Source organism: Gopherus evgoodei, chromosome 10, assembly GCF_007399415.2.
Source record: "Gopherus evgoodei ecotype Sinaloan lineage chromosome 10, rGopEvg1_v1.p, whole genome shotgun sequence".
In the NCBI taxonomy this organism is placed as follows: domain Eukaryota; kingdom Metazoa; phylum Chordata; order Testudines; family Testudinidae; genus Gopherus; species Gopherus evgoodei.
In genome coordinates, this window is record NC_044331.1 from 36,341,712 (window position 1) to 36,365,149 (window position 23,438).

At 38.5% G+C, this 23,438-nt stretch overlaps 1 protein-coding gene across 4 annotated transcripts in view; it reads right to left on the bottom strand.

Annotated features, from left to right (window-relative positions):
- Positions 1 to 522: 522 nt before the first annotated feature.
- The window catches only part of SCAPER (S-phase cyclin A associated protein in the ER), a 362,895-nt gene continuing 339,979 nt past the window's right edge, over positions 523 to 23,438 (bottom strand). For all 4 annotated transcript variants that reach the window (XM_030579108.1, XM_030579106.1, XM_030579104.1 and 1 more), the window contains 3 exons: positions 5,665 to 5,856; positions 2,750 to 2,801; positions 523 to 972 (listed from right to left, as the gene is read on the bottom strand). In XM_030579108.1, the coding sequence (XP_030434968.1) occupies positions 869 to 972; positions 2,750 to 2,801; positions 5,665 to 5,856 (348 nt within the window). In that variant the 3' untranslated portion in view covers positions 523 to 868. The remainder of the gene's footprint in view (positions 973 to 2,749; positions 2,802 to 5,664; positions 5,857 to 23,438) is intronic.

Below are 23,438 nucleotides of genomic sequence, written 5' to 3' on the forward strand. Positions count from 1 at the left end.
TACACCCTTTTTAATGCCTCTCTCAAGTTTAGTTTTGAATAAGTTTATAATATCCATATTTTCCTTTATTGTCTCATGTTTGTGTGTGCCTGGTAAGTGTTACAATTCACCAGGGTACAACAGTAATCTGAATCACCACAGTCTGTCATATTTCTGAGAAATAATTTTAGCCTAGCTAAACAAGCAAAAGAAAATCTTATTTTCAACAGAAACACTAATTGTTTTTTTTAATATTGCTTGACATAGCTTTATGAAAACTCACCATTTAACAGTACCAAGATGCATCACAATCAATTAACAATTTTTATGAAAGTCTTATTCAAACTTTAAAAATGTGTGTGGCTTAAAAAGTTTATTACAAATGATCTTATTCTAAATCACAAGAAAAGTCTAAATGAACTCTAAATTGAGTCAATTCAGCATAAACTTGCCAAAATTTTGATTAATTCAAAAGATGCCTCAAGATTTCTATTTCTATTTATGAGATTGTGGTCTATAGTATTCTGAATAAGTCACACTACAAACAGAATAAGTTATTTTATTACAGGATATATAGAAGATAACATTTTCTATATTTGTAACCTAATTTCAGCAGTTTTACAGTGCAAGAAGTACACATCATAGGGTAGAAGCTACCAAAACCATGATGTAGTATGTAAATGAAATAAACAATTTTCAAAATTAAAAAACAGCGCTTTAAAGTATCTACAGTACTTGAGACATAAATAGTGCAAATTATATATATCTACAGCAGAAGTATTTAGAGTATCTAGAAGTTTCCAAAACAGTTTCTTAAAGTATGTAATTAGGACAAATTGCTTAACATTAACATGTTAGATGTTTCAAAAATCGAAACAAAATGGAACACTTATTTTTTCTCTTTTTTCAAGAAGAACTGTCGTGCTTCTTCCCAGGCTTGGCAAGGGAATCTGTTAGACAGCTCAAGATAATCTTGGGAAGTGAAGAATTTTTCTGCGAAAGAGAAAACATAAAATTATCAAACTATTCTCTCTTAATATGGTAATGAAACAAGAATAAAAAACATGGGCAATTCAACTTGATTCACCTCTTTTACCTCCTATAAACAAAGTCCTTAAAACACAGAAAAACAGTTCTATGCAACTATGGATAGATTATTTTTTTGGTGAAGCAAGCTATCCTACCTCAGTGAAGTAATGGCAAGACACTTACTGCATCAGTCTCTCTGTTCCAGCTAAGCTCTGCTCCAGACATTAACTGGGCTTTATGCACCTTTGTGCTCCCTGTGTTTTGGGAACAGTTAGGGACCAATTCAGTTCCTTTCAGTTAAACCGCTTTGAGGCTGCCCTCATTTGTCACTGGCTACCAATTACTTTAACGGGGTTTCATGAAGGTGAAGAGATCTGCCCACAGAAAGCTCACAGCAAGCTCAGGAAATTAGGCCCTATCTTGCAAACTTTTAGTATTCTTTTAATTCATAAGTACTTGCAGTAAAGTCAATGGGACTACTCATGAAAGTAAAGGTTTGTAAGATCAGACTCTTCAACTACTGTAAATGATCATAATTCACTTCATGATTCAATATAAAAAGCAAATTCCACTGTATCAAATAGAATGAAAGTCCAACCTTGTTTATTTAACGGGACTTTAAGATATAAAATATCTTTGAGGTTTAAAATGATATATTTAAAAAAAAGATCCTGATTATGTTGTTAATCATACCTTAGACTGTTATAATTGGAATTAGTTTAGAAATCAAACTCACTTGTCACCATGTATTTTTGCCTTTCATTCAGTTTGGACAATGAAAATAAAATAGTTCGTTTTCTCTTTGGTTTTTAGTTTTTCACTTGCAGGTTCTCATGCATAAACACAATGCTGTAAGGTCTGTGTTACAAACACTGCAGCAAAGTGTTTGTTTCAAATCAAACCAAAAATGTTTTAATTGATATTAAAAAGTATCATGAAACTGCTATAATATCTGATTTTGTAAACATTTAAAAAAAACCTCAAAGCCTCAATTTTGCACCTTGACTGCCTAACAGTATCCTGTTAAATGCACTGCAGTGTGCTAACTGGTTATCACCGTGAATCACTTCTTGGTGTTTGAAATAAAAAAAAAGACTATAAAAGGGTCCACTGTACTGTATGCTGAATATGGAGACCCCAAAATGAGCTCCTGAGTCACTCGCACATCTAAATCTCAAGTCAGTCTACTAGACAATGGCTGGCTCAGATGAACATCTTTCAAAAATGTAGCTTGCAGTGGTTAATCATGTTCCACATTCCAAAGGTATTTACAAGCACAGGAAAACAATGCAATAACCTTTTAAAAACTGATAGAGTGCTTATGCATATAATCACAGGAGAATATTTTACTCATAGTTTCCAGCCATTGTCTGGGGGACTATTGGGGTGCACTGAAAATCTTCAAGTGGCTCCAGTGACTTAAAACCCCTGAATAGAGAGCTACTAACATGAGTAAACGTATGTGTGTGTAAGTGTTTGCAGGATACACCAACACATCACAGTGCATTTAATAATATCTACATTCTGAATGTCTGATGCTACAAGCAGTAAAACTATAAATTACAACTCATGTAAATAACTTAAGCTAAAAGAGTCTTCCTAAATATGTGATATCATTTTGTTGTTTACTGCACTTTTTTTATTGTGAGGGCAGATACCATGAGCTAATCACAGTAAATGCAAGATCTTCCACATTTTTGTTACGTAATCGCTAAGTTGGTAAATTTCACTAGAGACATACCCCTTTGTTGAGAAGACTGGTTATCTGTTTGGCCTGAATTCTGTGTGAAATCCTATAAAATAAAACAAATGTTATTTAGTTTTCAGATCTACGATATGAAGAAGTAAAAATGAGATGAGATTTAATTTTTCATAGTTACAAGAAAATAAAATCCTTCTAATGAATGAATAAACATATCTGTTTGTTATAAAGAAATAACAAAATACTGTTAACATTTAAATCATATTATATGCAGTTGATTTTAATAACACTTCCCCAGAAAAATGCCTTTATTTTATGCATGCAGAACACCTTCTTATGAAATTAGAACCACTTCTTATCATTATATGATTTTTAACTTTAATAAAACTCTAGCTACTGCTGCATTTCTTTAAAACAGAAGTCTTCTCAGATTCATATTTTCCACTTTGTATAATATATACTTAAGGATTTCTTCAGTTGTCACTCACATATTACTAATGTTTATTATCTCTACCTACAGCAAGAGTCTGATCCTGATCTCATAGAAATCAATGGGAGTTTTGTCACAGATGTAACTTACTCTAGATCGTACAGTAACTGACTGCACAATAGCAATAGATCATCATAAAATCTAGGTGCCCAATCCTGCATACCATGTGCCCTGTTTGTAGTATTTTGCTTATGCAGGGCTCGATCCCAGTGAAGTCTGAACTTTGCTATTGATTTCAATGGAAGCAGACTCATGCCCATAAGTAGCCAGTAGGATTACTCAAGTCAGTAGTAAGGGCTTTCAGGATTAGGCCCTTCATTTAAGTATCTGTCAAACATAGCTGATATTTTTGGTTCATGCTGATATATTCTCTAAGAGCAATGATTTATCAAATCACATATATTCTGTTAAATAATATTTTGATCTTTTTAAACGCATTGCATCCAGAAACAACAAAAATAACTAGGATGATGTAGTGTGTGGAAAGAATTCTGTTTCTGGGGTGATATTAAATGTATAGCTGTAAAGTCCGATTGAATCATTTTCCTCTTCTGAGTTAGCCTTGTACACATTTCTAAACCACAACTATATTTTAATGACATATTTTTTATGATATATATTTGTATATATCCAATATATTTGCCAAATATTCAAATAACCAGAATAATTTCTTTTTGCATTTCCTAGCACAAAGGATCCTGTTCTCTAATGAGGTAGGCAGATCCTGAAGTCTAAACTCAGATAAAACTCCAATTAAAGCAAATGGTAGATTTAACTGAATAAGGACTGCAGAGTCTGTCTCTTGATGATAGTAAGTTAACATATAAATATAAATGTAAATCTGTTATTTCCTTATTGATATCTCAAAATTCCTTGACTCTTACAGTACTTATTATGTGCTTTAAACATTTCGGGCCAGATTCTCTGGTGTAAACTGTCATAGCTCCACTGAAGTCAATAGAGCCGTGACAATTTGTACTAGCTGAGGATCTGCCATTAGATTTTTAATTTTGATGTCAAAACATTTTCTAAAAACCTGTAAGAAATCAATTTGCCATTGGCATTTGACTTCAAATGTTCCCATGAACTGCAAATCAGGACAAACAGCACCTGATTAATATTTCATAAAGTAAAGCTAACCTTTGTAATTTTATTTATGCTGTGGCTTTTTGATCAGAGACCATCATCAATGCCTGTTTCACTCTTACAGTGAGAAAAGCTAGGTAAATAACTTCAATTATAAGGATCAGATTAGTGTCTGGAGTAATTTTTACCCCCTCCCTTTCTGGTTGAGGAAACTGCTGTTTGCATGTGATGTTGAACTTGTTTTTCTTAAGTTATATCAAAGGCAACTAGAGATTTCATATAAGCATATGTTTATACTTTTGAAAAATAAATCAAAATAAAAAATGAATTATATTTTTATATGCATACAAAAATGAGTTGGTTACAAGAGGAACAATTTTTTCAGTGTTAAATTCTAGTATTCTTTGTAACAATTATGTTAAAATTTTGAGTATTCAAAATGATGAAAATAGAAAGTTACAGTGAAAAGCGTGATGTCATCTGAAGACTTTTTAATAATTATTTAGCTTTCATGTCCTTTCCCCAAAATATATCCAGTCTAGAATTGGAAAATTTGGAAAGCTTTTGAAAAAACCCCCAGCAACTTAATTTTCTTCATTCAATTGGTCATACATCATCAACTACGAACAATATTGCTTTATCAACAATTATAACTTTCACTTGACTGCTACAGAATTCAATCTGTTCAATCAACATCAAAATATGTTTTAAATAAAAAAAATCAGAATATTTAGTTAAACTGGATGTACTTTTTAATTTAAAAATAGTTAATAAAACTTTTTCATATATACGTTTTTCATAAGCTGATGAATAATCACAGAACATCAGTTTACAAAAAGAGAGTACAATCCTGCAAACGCTTGTTCATGAGAGCAGTCTCAATTAACTCAGTGGTTTACTTACACATGTAAAGATTGCAAGATCAGGACCATAAAATATATTCTGGTATTTTTACTTGTGTGTGCATGTGTTATGTGTGTGTATATATGTACACAGCATGTAGTTGTGTATCTGTCTGTAACTAGATGCATTATAGAAAACAAATGTGTACAATAAAATATCTTCCTCAAAAAGCGATATTTTAAAAATTGTCTAGTAATAGCTGCAACTAGTGCAAATTTCACCGTGTCCAATCACTTTAATGAAAATAGAGTCCCACATGTGACAGTGAGAACCCAATTACTTAGAAACCTTTTAGTATTACAAGAAGCCTCAAGTACAGAAATAATCTGTGGTTTGAAAAATAATTGGAAGATGTTTTAAAGTGCTTAAATGTTATTTATTTGTACTATCTAAAGTGAATTAATTTGATATGCACAGAAAAGACCAAAGTATTGTAGTCAGATTGTGTGTAATTGCATGTCACTAGAATATCTACCTGAATGAATGTGGCAAGTAAAACACAACTCATCTCCTGCTCCAGAATGACCTTGTTCTGAGGGTTATTGTAACAAGCAGCTATTAGCGTAGGGAAGAGCACTTTGATTAGGCGAGGATCACTGAAATACTGGAAAGGCAACTGGCATAGTTTTTGCAGCACTGTGGGGTGACGGCCAGATTGTACAATTACCTGAAAATACAAGAGTAACACAACATTAGAACACTTGTGCTATCTGCTCTTCCTTTTACATTAACTGACGGAATTTGGAAACTATAGTAACTAAAAGAACATGGCTGAGAAAAAAAATGTTTAATGAATGCTAAAAGAAAAGCTCAGAGGATTTAATCAAAATAATTTCTGCAATACTAGTATTATACCCATAGCAGTTACAAGAATGTAAGAAATATTTGATTATAAAGCATCCTTTTCTTGCATAATTAAAAAAAACCCGTAAGCAAATAAAAACAGAGTTATTTGAAGACTACTATACATCATTTAATGGTGCGGTAAGAGACAAAGAAATACTGCAAAAAGACAATAATTTACAAACACACACTTTTAAAATATAAGCATGATTTTAGAAAAATAATAAAGAGATCACCAGTAATGAAATAACCCTTATGATGCACATTCATCCTTTACAATAATTCTCTTTAGCAATTATAAAAGACTATGTTTCATCATAGATGTCTGCTACACATTCACCCAAGCACTGAAAAGAAAAGGTGATTGTAAATTGCACAGCAATGAGTTTCAGCAAGTATAGACTCAGAAAGATCCTCCCATCTGTATTTCTTATCTCAGTTTCTATCAGTGCCATTGACTCTAAAAGGAGAATTGTTTAGATAAATGGAACTGTTGTCATGAAGCAGGCTAGGTTTACAACTGTGTACATCTGAAGAAATAAAGCAATGCCATTAATGGTATCTTGCAGGGGACCCCTCCTAATTTACTCACTAGTCCTACAAAGTCTTGATGATAAACTAAAAAATGTCAAAATCAGATCTGTTCCGAGTAACCTTGATTAGACAATTATAATATGAAAGAGCTGCTTGACCCAAAGTTGGCTTTTCAGTATAGGAGGAAGCTCCTATAAGGTTAGGAACACTGTAAAACTTAAGGTCATGACTGTAAATTGTACTTGGAAAAACACAATTTTACAGGTACACACCCAGACAGGACTGCATTCAAATTAAAACCAGAAGGACAGAAAGAAGCAGTGGAGACCACAGGAACATAAATTACAGGGATTTACAAGTTTTCAAAGCACTTTTAACAATACGTTAAGAACACATTCTCAGTTGATAATGCAGTTTGGTTTAAGAACAAGATCAACAAAGTAATAGTTCACATTTTTTAGTTCAATAGCCAAAAAGACATTGAAAACCCTTCAGAGAATACTGATAGGAATGTCTTAATTCTCTTAAATCCAGGAGGAATTTAAAAAAAAACAACCAAATATGTGACAATTTAGCATGCATTCAGACACTGCTCTTTTGAGAAAAATATTATCTACATTATCAGTAAAGCACCAGGATGAATCTATATTTAATTATCAGCTACAAATTCTGTAACCAAATGACCACCATTTTTGAATGTACAATTACTGTTTTCAACCCTAGCTATTTCAATATTTTTAATGTAACTCCGTATTCTTCTCTTTTAAATTCTACTGCTATAGGAGTAATTTATTTAAAAATTCCACCATAGGCCGGAATAACTGCAGCTGATACAATTCTGACTCAAGGATGACAGAACTCTTTGGCTTCCTGTTAATGGCTATTGTACATGACAAACGGGCAGGAAAAGTGATTTCCAGGGTACTTCATTTCTCATCCTACACTACCAATTCTAACTAGCTATTCAAAGAATGTACGGATAGTTAGCAACCTCGTCTCCAAGTAGCGCCACATATAGCTATTGCAGTCATAGAATTAATATTTAAAAATCTTTTTCTTTTCAGTTTTAAGGCTGGGTTACTATGTAGGCATCACAAATAAACGCAGTGAGCTAATATACTAGAGGCACTGATTATTTTAAGTCTGGCATTTATCACATATGGAATCAATTTAATGATTTTAGTTCATTGTATCCAACATGGCTGATAAAACTGATACAACTGGGAGTATATACTCTGAAGAAAGCAACAAGAGAATTACAACAAAAGTACAGCTTCTTTGTTCAGTGAATGGAGTAAATAAAATTCAGCATCTGATTTATAATAGTGAACAGTAAAGAAAACAAATCAAAACCTTCCCTTTTACTCTCCTTTATGATGGTTAAGTAGAGTCTCAACATTAAAGTTAATTTTTCTCTCTTTTTAAAAATAGTAATATCAGATCCTCACTTGCCTCTTTGCTGAGGGATCCTGGCAAGATTTGTAGGATCAGAGTAGTGATGTAATAAGAGGCTGTAACCTGAGCTAGAATTCCCTCTTCCCACAATTCAGTGAAGAAAAGTGCTTATTTTTTCATTGTCTATCTGAACCGGTAATTCTCCTGTAACTGGCTTTTCCTGCCACTCTTCCTCCAGCTTGCTGAGCATACACTTGTTTGTCACATTTACTAAAATCTCCAATTCAGGCCATTTCTATTCAGCAAAGGATTTAAGCACATACCTGAAGTTAAGCATCTGCTTAAATACTTTCCTGAACTGAGGCCTAAATATCAAATCAGTAAAAGGTACATGACTTTTATGCTTATTTTCTGACCAACTTAAGCCAGTGTGTCATTTACAGCACTTCTTATTAGAATTAGTAAAAATAATATTTTGCAATTTTTTGTTGAAATAAAAAAAATCATAAAGCTCTACTGATTACTTCACTGCAGGACTTGTCTCAGAGAACTGCCGTGGGAGATGCAGCTGCTTACCTCAAGCTGTATCTTGGCCAATACATAAACAATTAGGAAAAGAACCTGGTAAAGAGATGGGCAACTAATGCTTACATACATTGGCTGAACCACACTCACAATGTATGCAGCTACCAAGGAAGAGAAAACAGGTATCTGGAAAATACAGTGCTAAAGTAACTATTTAAAGGTTTTTATACTGCATTTTTGTTTGTCTACAAGTAAAATAACACAGCTGACACTCATAATATGAAGCTCAATGCACTATAGTGAGGAGTTCTCAGCTACATATTAGAGCTAAAGGCCCCAGTATGGGACTCTCATGCTTGACATCAAGCACATATTTAAGTGTTTTTCTGTGTAGGAATGGACTTACTCGTGCCCTTAACTTTAAGAAGATATTTAAATGGTATGCTGAACTGGGGCCAATGGCACAGTCCACTCAAAATTTAAATGTTGTTAAAATTAGGAGCTATATTCCGTCTTGTAGAGTTGAAGATAACATTGTCATATTAGCTGAAATGTAGAACTTACTGAGAACACAACTTAAAAATGGCACAAAATATATTAGTTATTTCTTATGTATATGTATTATCATAATATTCTTTACAGATCCATGTGTGATATTTTAATTAACATCTATATCAAATCTTTGGTATTACACCAGGTGCACCAGTTTTGACTGCTACATACATAAAGGTGAAAAATTGTTTCCATTTTTCCTTTTTTTCACTTATTCTTAGCTTTCTGAAACATTCACTTTGAAGACTGACATTTTTGAAGACTGACATGTTTGGTCTCTGCCTGAATTTGCAACCTTCCCAATCTCTTACACTACTTTTAGCATTTAATTTGCATATATTTAAACAAGAGCAAACTGTTGTCAGAGCTCTCTGAGAGTTCTAGGCAGAAGGCTGATGTGATGACCTCTTCCTATTTCCTTTCCTGTTGAGTAGGCTGTGTAGGGTAACCACACTTTTTAAAATGGAAAACCCTTAAAAGGAAAGTGACACTTTTCTTGCTATTGTCACCAGAAGCTGGGGATGCAAGAGGTCTGGCAGCTAGACGAGGGTCAAATTGAGGATACTTGTCACTAGCGTTTGTGGGAGAATTTGGTACCTAGGAGGCTGTGTTTATGTTTTTCATTGGAAGAAGGGGTCATATATAAGTTTGGCAGTTAGAAAGGTCTTTGGGAGGTGCCTACTTGTGCCTGTCCTTTACTATCCCACCAACTGACCTTTCAGCTTCCTGTCCCAACAGCATCCAGTGTCTCTAGTAACCCAGTCCATCCATCCCTCCTTACAGGTGAATTCAGCACTTCCTGGGCCTTGGCTGCACTTTGCAAGCACCGTGTAACAGTGAAGAGCCATCCTGATCCTGAACTGGTGTTTGTGAAGCTGACCTTTTGGGAGAGCACAATTCCTCAATTCTGATGCCTCTAGATGGCAGCCTATGCCACCTATCTTTAATGCCAGCCTTGTTATTTTATCCTGATTTTATGTTAAATATGACCCAAGAGGGTAAAGAGAAAATTAACATATGCAGTAGATTACTATGAAACAGTGCAGTGTCTGAAATTCAGCGTTACACCAAGAACTATCTAGTTAAACAAGAGGCATTTCCAAATATTGTGATGAGAAAGAAATGCAAGGAGGTCTACTGACACAGAACCAGTTCATTGACAGCAAGAATCCAGTGGCCACAAGATACACCTGATCTTTATAAAATAGTGTGCCTCTGGGATTTTGTTTCCTTCCTTTTATTCCGAATCCAACAGTTCATTTACACAGCATTCTAAATATTAAGGAAGGATAATCAAATCAAGGAATTGGAAAAAAAAAATTGTACTTGCCCCCTCCCTGTGGGATGGAATGGCTGCAAAGAAAACACAAAGTTGCCCTCACAACATTTCCTCCTAATTGTTCTGCTGAGAGACAGGGTTTTCCCCTTCACAGAGCTGGCAGTGGTTTGGCCCAAAGATCTGGGGTATTGGTGCAGGGTAAGGTCATCCACACCACTTCCTGGACTCTGCAGCTCTGTCTTAGATTTCTGTCGAGACAGGAGTGCGAACAGGGCTTCCCTTCCCAACTCTTGGCACTCTCTATCTCTTAAAGGAAAGTCCCCTGTGCAGAAAGAGCTCTGCTCAGAAGTTAAAACCATAAGGCTCCAATAGCCCCTGAATGGATTTTCCCCAGAGCTGGGGATGGGAATGGTGCATAAGTAGCCCAAAGCTACTCTCCTTTTCTGTATGGATTTGGAGCCCACAAAGAGCCCTTGGAGGAGCGTGGGGAAATGAGACACAGTCCTGAAGGGGCAGTTGACCTATCTGTTTGAATGGGCAGGAACATATCCATGTATGGCTCTATGGGGAACCTTTACACAGAGAAGCTATAATAAGATGGGGCTCTCTATTTTGGCCAACTGCCCAATCACATAATGTTTGATTTAATCAGTCTCTATATTCTTTTTGATTACACAAAAGAAAATTACTAATATGCACATATCTATGAAATTGGAGCCAGAGGAATGCATGTCAAAGCAGTATTCTGACAGCTTCATAACAAATGGGATTCAGCTCTTTTGAGTGGTGTAGACTAGCAGTTATATCTCAAAGTAGAAGACAAATCTCTTGAAGTGGTATTTTAATTTTATAACAAAAATGTGAAAAGGATCCTCTAATCTTAATAGTCATACAATTACAATTAAGTGGCTAAGAGGCATAAATATTCCATGACTGACAAATATATTTCTCATTAAACAAACTAAAACTTTGCAGTCAAAGCTACAAATCTGCAGAATGAATGTATGTAATACTGGGAAAACAAAGACTTCACATGAGCCAACTTTGAGTTCAAGATAATAATTTATATACTAGATAAAGTCTACAATACCATCTGCAGGTTTTAAATATCAATGCATACTATGAAATTAACATCTTAAAGTACAGCGACTTAATCAGTTGTTTTGAGAGGATTTACATTTTTTAACCTAACAACAAGGATCTTTGGTGACAATCCAAAATTCTTATTTCCAAATGGTAATTGCACACATTTTACGTATGTCTAGAGTTGGAGGAGGGAAAAAAAAAGAGAGAGAACGACAATGATGACTAATTGAATTTAAAATTTTGCCAGAAACTTTTAAACAGATTTAAAGAAGCTTAACTTCAGTTAAGATCACAGATTGGTTTTTAGTGTCTCCAAGCTCACACACTAAGTACTGTAAAAAATTTTATTACAAGTAACAAAAGGACAATGCAGCCTCAATCACACTCTTTTCTGCCCCTTGTATAGTGTAGAAGCTGAATCTAGGATTACTGTAGAGTAGAAGTGCTGATTTTTAAAGGAATATTTAGCTTACTCCTTATGGTAGATTTAGGTTTGGTTTCTGTGTCTTATGCAGACATTTTCAGTTTTGGAAAGGTATCATTCATGCCATTTATTCTTGCCCATATCCATGACAAAAACACTAGAATTATCTTTCAAAGAGGCTAATTAATTGTCTGATCAGAGGCAGTGGCAACTTTTAATGTGTACACAAAGGCAAAACAAAATTTGGAAGAAGAAAGTATTGAACAGATTCAAACAAGTCAAGTTCTCAATAATACCATCATCTTCTGCAAGTCATCCTCAGTGTACAAATCTCACCATTTATTATTATTTGGTGAGCATGGTCTGTATGTTTGGAGCTCTACAAAACCTAAAAAAATAAATTGTCACTGTCCCAAAATATTTGAATATTAATTAAAAAATATTCACTCATGTTGAATTATTTGTTGTTCTGTTAAAAAAATTGGTCACTATGCTTTATGTTAAAAACAATATGGTAGAAACCTGACAATATGCTGTCCTCCTTCATAGTCAGAGAGCAAATGAGCTTTAAAGACTAGTCAAAGAAACAAACTCCCAGAAGCATTTTACTTTACTTAGTCAAGTTGTGTCCCTATCTATCACAGGAACTCAAAAGAACATAAGAATGGTCATACTGGCTCAGACCAATGGTCCATCTAGTACAGTATTCTGTCTTCCGGCAGTGGCCAGTTCCAGGTGCTTCAGAGGGTATGAACAGAACAGTGCAATTATCAAGTGATACATTCCCTGTCGCCAAGTCCTAGCTTCAGAAAGCCAAAGGTATAGGGATACCCAGAGTGTGGGGTTGTGTTCCTGACCACCTTGGCTAATAGCCATCGATGGATCTATGCTCCAAGAACTTACCTAATTATTTTTTGAACCCAGTTATACAAATTCCATGGGTTGATTGTGTGTTGTGTGAAGTAGTACTTCCCTGTGTTTGTTTTAAACCTGCTGCTTATTAATTTGGGTGACCCCTGGTTCTTGTGTTATAAGAAGGGGTACATTACACTTCCCCATTCTCTTTCTCCACTCCATTCATGATTTTATAGACTGGTATCATATCTCCCCCCCAAGGCATTTTTCCTCTCCAATGAACAGTCCCAGTCTTTTTATTCTCTCATGTGGAAGCTGTTTCATCCCCCTAATAATTTCTGTTCCCCTTCTCTATACCTTTTCCAACTCTATTATATCTTTTTTGAGATAGAGTGACTAGAACTTTGCACAGTATTACAGGTGTGAGTGTACCATGGATTTATATAGTGGCATTATGACATTTTCTGTCTTATTATTTCATAATGGTTCCTAACATTCTGTTAGCTGTTTTGAATGTAGCTGCACACGAAGCAGATGTTTTCAGAGAACTATCCATGTTGACTCCAAGATCTCTTTCTTGATTGGTAACAGTTAATTTAGATTCCATCATTTTGCATGGATACTTAGGATTATGTTTTCCAATGTGCACTAATTTGTACTTATCAACATTGAATTTCCCCTGCCATTTTGTTGTCCAATCACCCACTTTTGTGAGATCCCTTTGTAACTCTTTGCATCAACTTTGGACTTAATTAACTTGAATAATTTAGTATTGTCTACAGAACTTTGCCACCCCACTGTTCACCCAATTTTCCAGATGATTTATGAATATGTTGAAACAGCACAGGTGCCAATACAGATCCTTGAGGAACCCTACTATTTACCTCTCTCCATTGTGAAAACTGAACATTTATTCCTACCCGTTGTTTCTTTTCTAAAGTTATGATCTATGAGAGGACCTTCCCCCTTATCCTATGACAGTTTACTTTGTTTAAAAGCCTTAGGTGTGGGACCTTGTCAAAAGCTTTCTGAAAGCCCAAGTACATTATATCACCTGGATCTCCCTTATCCAAATGCTTGTTGACATGCTCAGAGAAATCTAAAAGACAAGTGAAGCATGATTTCCCTTTACAAAAAACCACACTGACTCTTCCCCAACATACTCTGTTCCTCTATGTGTCTAATAATTCTGTCCTTTACTACAGTTTGGACCAATTTCCCTGGACTGAAGTAAACTTACCAGCCTGTAATTGACAGGATTGCCTCTGGAGCTCTTTTTAAAAATTGGCATTACATTAGCTATCCTCCAGTCATTTGGTACACAGGCTGATTTAAGTGGTAGGTTACATACCACAGTTAGTCTCCAGAACTCTTGGGTGAATACCATCTGGTCCTGGTGACTTATTACTGTTTAATTTATCCATTTGTTCCAAAACTTCCTCTATTCCTCTATCTGGGACAGTTCTTCAAATTTGTCACCTAAAAAGAATGGCTCAGGTGTGGGAATCTCCCTCACATCTTCTGCAGTGAAGACTGATGCAAATAATTCATTTAGCTTCTCTGCATTCGCCTTATCTTCCTTCAGTGTTCTTTTTGCACCTTGATTGTCCAGTGACCTCGACTGTTTGGCATGGTTCCTGTTTCCGATTACTTAAAAAACTGTTGCTGTTAGCTTTTGCATCTGTAGCAAGTTGCTCTTCAAATTCTTTTTTGGCCTGCCTAATTATACTTTTACACTTGACTTGCCAGAGTTTATCCTCCTTTCTATTTTCCTCAGTAGGATTTGACTTCCAATTTTTAAAGAATGCCTTTTTGCCTTTTACTGCCTCCTTTACTCTGCTGTTTAGCCAGGTGGCATTTTTTTGGTCCTCTTATTGTTCTATTTTATTTTTTTATTGATTTGAGGTATGCCCCTATTATGGTGCTTTAAAATAGTTTCAATGCAGCTTGCAGGCATTTCATTCTTGTGACTGTTCCTTTTAATTTCCATTTAGCTGGCTTCCTCATTTTTGTATATTTCCCCTTTTTGAAGTTAAATGCCACATTTTCTCCGCTACAAGGATGTTAAATTCAATTACAATATGGTCGCTATGGTTCAGCTACAGTCACCTCTTGGACTAGATCCTGTGCTCAATTTAGGATTAAATAAAAAATTGCTTCTCTCCTCATGAGTTCCAGCACTAGATGATTCAAAAGCAGTCATTAATGGTGTCTAGAAATTTTATCTCTGCATTCCATCCTAAGGTGACATGTACTCAGTCAATAATAGGATAGTTGAAATTTCCCATTATTATTGGGTTTTCTGTTTTCGCAGCCTCTCTCATTTCCCTGAGTATTTCACAATCACCATTACTATTCTGGCCAGGTGGTCGGTAGTATAATCCTACCGCTATACTCCTATTATTCAAGCCAGGAATTTCTGTCCACAGTGATTCTAGGGTAATTTGATTCATTTAAGATTTTTACTATATTTGACTCTACGCTTTCGTTCACATATAACCCCACTCCCCTACCAGCACAATTTAGCCTGTAATTCCTATATATTTGGTATCCTGGTATTACTGTCTCATTGATTATCATCATTCTGCCAAGTTTCTGTGACGCCTATCATATGAATATCCTCATTTAATACAAAGCACTGAAGTCCACCCATCTTAGTATTTAGACTTCCAGCATTTGTATACAGATACTTATAAAATTGTCAATATTTAGTTCTCTGCCTTCATGTGATGGGACTCTATTTCATTTGACTGATTCTCCTCAGTACCTAGCTGTACTTTATCAATGTCTATTTTTTCCTCTTTACTAGGATATATAGTATCCCCTTTAATAAATCCTCCCCTAAGGGATGTCTCATATGAACATCATATGCTCCTCCGCACTTGTGTTGGCTTTCCCCCAGCCCCTTGTTTAAAAACTTCTCTACAACCTTCTTAATTTTACATGCCAGTAATCTGGTTCTGTTTTGGTGTGCATAGAGCCCATGCTTCCTGTCTTCTTTCCCCAAAGGTTCCCCAGTTCCTAATACACCTAAACCCCTCCTCCCATCATCCTCGTCTCATCCACGCATTGAGACCCTGCAGTTCTGCCTAACTGGCTCTGCACGTGGAACTGGAAGCATTTCAGAGAACGCTACCACAGAGGTCCTGGACCTTAATCTCTTACCTAGCAGCCTAAATGTGGCTTCCAGAACCTCTTTCCTGCCTTTCCCTATGTCATTGGTACCTACATGTACCATGATTACTGGCTCCTCTCCAGCGCTGCACATAAGTTTATCTAGAGGTCTACAACCTTCACGCCTGGCAGAAAATTCACTATGCGGTTCTTGGTCATCACAAATCTATCTATATTTCTAACAACAGAATCCCCCATTACTATTACCTGTCTCTTCCTAATAATTGGGGTCCTGACCCCTAGAGGGGTATCTTTAGTATGAGAGGACAGGGTATCCTCACTGTGAGATAAATAATACTTCCCATCTATTATGTCACATACACAAAATCCCATTCATCTTGGTGTGTAATATCTACAATGATAATCCATTATTCCAGGTCGCTAAAATACAGTGTTCAAGTATTTTAACAGAGCTGGTCTTCAGAGATGCAATCAGACCAATGCCACTTGGATACTGTATAATACACAGGGGGCTGTGATAATGGATTAACCTAAAACATGAAAGTGTACTTGTTATTACTTCTGTTTGATTTGAGGGGGTTGGTGAAGAAATGGCTACATTTATACATCTTAAACAAGCTGGGAGAATATGCTCAAGATATTGCAAAATGTGTTTGTGTACTTGGGCGTTTCCTGCAGCAAATCCCATAGTTGAGGTTCTGTTCCAGTTTTCATTCTAACTCCCCTTTTCTTGTAACCTTTTCAGCTGCTCATAACTTTCCCCAAGCAAACTCCTTTTGGACTGAAATATTTTATGCTTATTTTAGTCCCAAGATAATTTATTTAAGAATGTTTGAGGAAACTTGGTTTCCCTTTTTGAATTGTGTGTGTGTGTGAAGACAATATCCTCCTTCCTTACATATTCTGATTGAATTTTGTACTGGCATAACTAAAAAATGGCTAGGAACTTCAAACTTGGCTCCTTCTTTTATAACCCTCATTGAGCAGATGAAAAGTTTGACAGAATTACTGTAACATAAGAAAATGAGAAGGGATGGAACATAAAAGAATGGTCTAATGTAGAAGTCTAAGCAGTGGTTTGGAAAGCTTTTACACCCAACTTTTAAACTGAGGGTACAGCTTTTTTTAGCTTGATGGGAGAAAAATATGCTGATGTTACAGCATATTCCATAGATATTCCGTATAAAATACACTACTTATTCTTGTGAGATGGAACTAACTCTCCAGAAGAGAAAGTTACTCACCTTGCAGTAACTGAGGTTCTTCGAGATGTGTCCCCCTGTGGGCGCTCCACTCCAGGTGACGGTGAGTCCCAGCGCCGTTGATCGGAGATCTTCAGTAGCAGTGCCTGGTTGGGATGCATGCGTTCAGCTGCTGCCTCGAGGTCTTGTTAGAGTCTGCCTGAGCGTGTGGATCCTGTGCCCCCTGGGCCTTGTTGTCTCTGATCTTGTGTAGAATCCTGGGTGTCAGAGGGATTGGTGGAAAGGCGTACATAAGAGAGTTGTTCGACGGGATAAGGAACCCGTCTCCTAGGGATGCAGTCCCAAATCCCACTCTGGAGCAGAATAGGTGGCATTTGCGATTCTGGGTTGTGGCAAAAAGGTCTATTGACAGTGTGCCCCAGTGGGAGAAGAGCTGTTGTAGTATCATGGGGTGCAATTCCCATTTGTGTTCTGTGGAGAAGTGTCTGCTGAGTGCGTTAGCAGTACTGTTGTGACAGCCAGGTAGGTATAAAGCAGTAATTTGTATGTGGTGTTGTATGCACCAATTCCACAACCAGATGGCCTCCATCCATAGGGACTGCGATTGCGCTCCCCGGGTTTGCTGATGTAAAACATACATGCTATATTGTCCGTTAGGACCTGGACAGATTTGTTCTTTATGAGGGGAAGAAAGTGAAGGTAGGCTTTTCTCACTGCTCTGAGCTCTAGGAGATTTATATGTAGACGCGTCTCTGGTGCAGATCAGCGGCCTTGTGCTGTGTGTCCCCCCAGGTGCGGTCCCCAACAAATCAGGGAAGCATCCGTGGTGAGCATGAGCATTGGGATCGTTGCTGGAAGGGAACGCCCATGCAGAGGTTCTCTGGTCTTGTCCACCATTGTAGGGAAACTAGTACGTTCACTGGACGAGTTAGCAGCATGCAGAAGCTGTGCCTGCTGGGTTTGCAGTTGGAGTTGAGCCAACCCTGAAGATATCTCATGTGCAGCCTGGCGTATCTGACCACGAAAGTGGTGGCTGCCATGTGGCCAAGGAGTTGTAGGCAAATTCTTGCCTGTATCCTGGGATGAACAGAGAACGTACGTATGAGATGTGTGATAGTGAGGAATCTGTTGTGTGAGAGTGAGGCTCTGGTTTGAATTGAGTCCAGGTGAGCTCCAGTGAATTCAATTTGCTATGTAGGTGTCAGGGTGGATTTTTGGATGTTTATTTGCAGGCCTAACCTGTGGAAGAGGGAGATGGCGAAATGGGTAGCTTGTAGCGTCTCATCGTATAAGCTGCCTTTGATGAGGCAATCGTCTAGGTAGGGGAAAAGTGTGATCCCATGTCTGCGGAGGTGGGCCACGACTACGGCTAGGGTCTTGGAGAATACTCTTGGTGCTGTGGAAAGTCCGAAAGGGAGTAACTTGTATTGAAAATAGTTGTGTCAGAGTGTGAATCGTAGGAAGTGTTTGTGGGCTGGATGAATGGATATGTGGAAATAGGCATCCTGTAGGTCGAGGGCTATGAACCAGTCCCATTGTTCCAGCGCAGGTATTATTGTGCCCAGTGTGACCATCTTGAACTTCTGTACCCTTATGAATTTGTTCAGTTGGCATAGGTCTAGTATAGGCCTCCATCCCCCAGTCTTTTTCTAGGTCAGAAAGTAGTGGGAGTAGAACAGTTTTGCTCAATGTTGTGTCGGCACAGGTTCCACTGCACCTAGCTGTAGAAGATGAGCCATTTCTATGCGAAGTAGGTGCTCAAGAGAGGGGTCCTTGAAGAGGGACAGGGAAGAGTAGGAGGATAGGATATAAAAGGGATGGAGTAACCGGACTGAACTATTTCCAGGACCCAACGGTCCTGTGTAATCTGCTGCCAGGCATGGTGGAAAACCTGGAGGCGGTGGCCAAATTGGCAAATAGGTGGTGGAGTTAAGGGGTGGTCGTGCAGACCCTCAATCAACACTTCAAAATTGCTGTTTGTTCCCCAATGGGTGGGAAGTAGCTGCTTGTGCTTCGTTTTGTCTGTGCCTAGAAGGTCAAGCGGGTATATCATATGGTCTGGGCTGAGGCTGGTGACACTGTTGTGTGCGAGGCCTCTGATAAGGTTGAAACCGTTGTCTCCTGGAAAGGGATGGGTAAATGCCCAGGGTGCGGAGGATGGCTCTACAATCTTTCATTCTGTGAAGGACTTCGTCGGTTTTCTTGGGAAAGAGTTTACCTTCATCAAAGGAGAGATCCTCCACTTTAGTCAGCAGGTCTTTGGGGATACAGATGCAGAGAGCCAGGAAGATCTGTGCATAACCAGTGCAGTTGCGGTAGTGCGGGATGCTGTGTCTGCCATGTCTAGAGATGCTTGTAGGGCTGTTCTGGAGACAAACTGGCCCTCGATGAGGACTGGCTTAAAGTCTGCTCTCCTGTCCTCTGGGATATGCGAGGTAAAAATCAAAGAGTTTATTGTAGTTATCAAAGTCGTAGCTTGCAAGTAGGGTGGAATAGTTTGCAATTCTGAATTGCAGATTGGAGGAGATATAAACCTTGCATCCCAAGAGATCAAAGCGTTTGAGGTCCTTGACTTGCAGGGTAGGCCAGTAATGCGGCTGTTTCACCCTGTGTGTCTCTGCATCCACTACAAGAGAATTTGGTTGTGGATGAGAGAATAAGAAGTCTACGTCCTTAGCAGGAACATAATATTTACGTTCAGCCTTTTTGCAAGTTGCTAAGATAGAGGATGGGGTCTGGCATCAGCTGGTTCTAGGAGTGCTTCATTTATGGGAAGCATGATCTTTGAGGGTAGAGAAGGTTGTAGGATTTTGAGGAGTCTGTATTGTGTCTCCTGGACCTCCTCTAAAGGGATGTCTTAACTGAGTGCCACCCTCTTGAAAAGTTCTTGGAATTGTTTAAAGTCGTCCACATTCTGTGGAGGCGGAGGCATGAGGGCTCGGTCTGGAGCTGATGGAAAGTTAGGAGTCGGTGAATCAGGGTATGGTCCATGGCCCACCTCTTCAGAGGGGGGTTCAGGCGCTCTAGAAGTAGATGGAGCTGGAGACAGAGGTGCAGAAGAAGCTTGTGGTCTGGTGGAAGAAGCACGAGGGTGGGTGGCAGTAGGAGTTGGCCAAGGATACACTGAGGCCAAATCATAATAGGATAAGAAAAGTTAGGTGCCACCCACGGGGGCGGGGGGAGTGAAGTAGGGAAACTGAGGCTGGAGGTTGTGCGCCATAGACTGAGGTGCAAAAGGTTCCAGTGGAGGAGGAGAGGCAGGTGGGGAGAACTCCGCCTGCTGCTGCATATCAGGCTTGCTGTCAGTAAAGGTAGCCAGCACAGGTGGGGAGAGCGGCTGGTCAGAGAGTGAGCACTGTGTGTCCAGGAGCGGAGAGTTAGGCTCAGGTGCCACTGAGAAGTTGTCCTGACTTAGGAACTGTTGTTGCCGCTCCCTGGGCTGTGATTCCGCTGAGCGCGATCTGTGCTCAGAAGCGGGCCCGGACTTCTGTTTGGCTTTTCCAGGTGCTGCGGGTTGCTTGTAGGCGCCCTGCGGGAGGTCCGCTGCTGCTATCGGAGCGGCAGGCAGGCTCGGTGCCGACGTTCTTGTCGGCACTGTGTCTATTTTCGGTGCTGAGGGTAATGCTGCCAGGGAGACCTTCCCAGCATGGGAAATCAGGTCCCTGCCTCTGCGCTCGTTCCGTGGGAGCCATGGGTGAGGTGCTGGGACAGTTGGAGGTGCCTGCCTTCAGTGCTGTCAACACTGAAGGTAATAGATCTCACAGGAGACCCTTTACCCTTGTGAAAGTCTCTGCTCGGAGATGGTTGGGCTTCCTGCCTCTTCACCTGAGAGGGTGAAGCCGTGCTCTCAATTGGTTTGGACCTGGCTGGGGAGCGTGAGGGAGAAGGCTTGTCATTGACTGTCTCCAGAGGCAGCTTCAGGGATTTCTGCATCAGAAGCATTTTCAGCCTCAGGTCCCTGTCACAATGAGCCCTGATTTTGAGGCTCGTACAATGGACACATTTAGCAGGGATGTGAGTCTCGCTAAGGCACTTCACACAACGTGAATGTCCATCGGACCTTAGCATACAGTCTTGACAGGAAGAACACTTCTTGAATCCTGAAGCGCCTGGCATTATTGCTCTGGGAATGCCAGGGGAGAGTATTTCAGCGGGAGACTAACTTGAGGAAAAAAGGTTGGTGTTTTTTTTTTTACACTAACTATTCTAAAGGAAGGAAAACAACTGGAATGTTACTAACTAACTATTTCTATGTTCTTTGTAATTGTTTCCTTCAGAGACCAGGGAAGAGGATGAGCACTGCCCCAGGTCCCATCTTCAGCCGAGGACAGTTGAGAAGGAACTGAGGGGGGCGCGGGATGCATGTGCTCAGTCAGACTCCAACGAGACCGCGAGACAGCAGCTGAGTACGTGCGTCCCGACGAGGCACTGGTACCGAAGATCTCCGATCAATGGCGCCAGGACACACCGTCACCTCGAGTGGAGCACCCACAGGGAAAGCACTCGAAGAAGAAATGTATCTTATCTTTCTCAACAAAATTTCACTCCATGTGAAATGAAGCATCAAAATGTTCTCTTTTACTTGACTGTGTTCTTCCCTGTTTATTTATTCCCTGTTCAGATGCAACTCTCTTAGGAGAAGCTCAGGCTAAAAAGCTAATGGATCTAAAATGGCACCACTTGCCATTTTCAGACTCTTATGTGAGTGCTGTTCCAAACTTGAACATGTCCATTATAAACACACTGGACCTTTACTTTTACATAGTGAATATGGAGACTATTACTATTTATATATCATTTATATAAATGTCATATTTTAATCGGTATAAAGGAGTTAATAATTTTACTAAACAGGAACTTAAATACACTGCAGTTATTCTTTCTAGTTTCACAGTACTCCATCAAACAGTTAAGTGCTTGGGTTTTATGTCAGGTTATTTACAACTCTGTAAAAGAAATAAGTCTTTATATCAGTAGTTCAGTTTCTCTTCAAAGTTAGATCTGCATTATTTCTTTGCGCTTATATAAACATATCCTATGCTGCTAGCATTTAATCAGCAGAATATGTCACCACTCAGGCTCTTCTTCTGTTTTAAGGTCAAGCTATTTCCCCCCTCCCCATTTTGCTAACTCCATCATTGGCAAGGCTATAACCTCTAAACAAAGTATGTTGTAAATTTGTCTCTAACATTTATCATGGATCAAAGTACTATTTCTATGTTGAAAACAGTATTCAGAATGGTACTCTCAAGGTTAAAAATGATCATTTTGTTTATCTGAAAATGTTTAGTTTCTTAAAATAAAAATATATGCTTCCAAAAAGAATGGTAGTTAGAGAACACAGAGCTCAGAAATAACATTCGTCACATCACTAGCATTTTCCTTTTTGGGATAGCTTTAGGGATTTTGGTCTAGCATGGGTATACAACTGACGGGAGAATTTGGCCAAACACTATAATAATCCCAAATCTTTCTATCACTTACTACAAAGGATAGTTATAAACGAAGCAGCATATTTAAATATGTAAACATGTTTACCAAACCTGATGCTAACAAGAAATCTAGCTGAACACATAAGTTCAATATGTTCCTAATTTAAAATTTTAATACATAAGCAAATATGTGTTAGTCTAAAAGATTTATTAAAAGTTTTGTAAGTAGCTGCTTTAATATTTTTTTCTTATAACAGATGAAGAACTAAAGCAGATGAAATTCTGTTAAGAGTAGAACATACAGAAGTAACAGACGTTGGAAAAGATTACCTCCATTACAGCATAAAAAGGTAGGAGTTTGCAATATTCTTAATGGAAAAAATTCCAAGATGCCTTGAGGCTCTCCTGCTGTAAGGTTAGCATGTGCCTGGACCAGTGTAGTCAATTTTAAAGTAGAACTACTCTCTAAGGTCTTGTGTGGGTGCCATGAGAAAAGTAAAAGCAGCAAAGAATCCTGTGGCACCTTATAGACTAACAGATGTTTTGGAGCATGAGCTTTCGTGGGTGAATACCCACTTCCTCAGATGCATGTAGTGGAAATTTCCAGGGGCAGGTATATATATGCTAGCAAGCAAGCTAGAGATAACGAGGTCAGTTCAATCAGGGAGGATGAGGCCCTGTTCTAGCAGTTGAGGTGTGAAAACCAAGAGAGGAGAAACTGGTTCTGTAGTTGGCAAGCCATTCACAGTCTTTGTTCAATCCTGAGCTGATGGTGTCAGGATTGAACAAAGACTGTGAACGGCTTGCCAACTACAGAACCAGTTTTCCTCTCTTGGTTTTCACACCTCAACTGCTAGAACAGGGCCTCATCCTCCCTGATTGAACTGACCTCGTTATCTCTAGCTTGCTTGCTAGCATATATATACCTGCCCCTGGAAATTTCCACTACATGCATCTGAGGAAGTGGGTATTCACCCACGAAAGCTC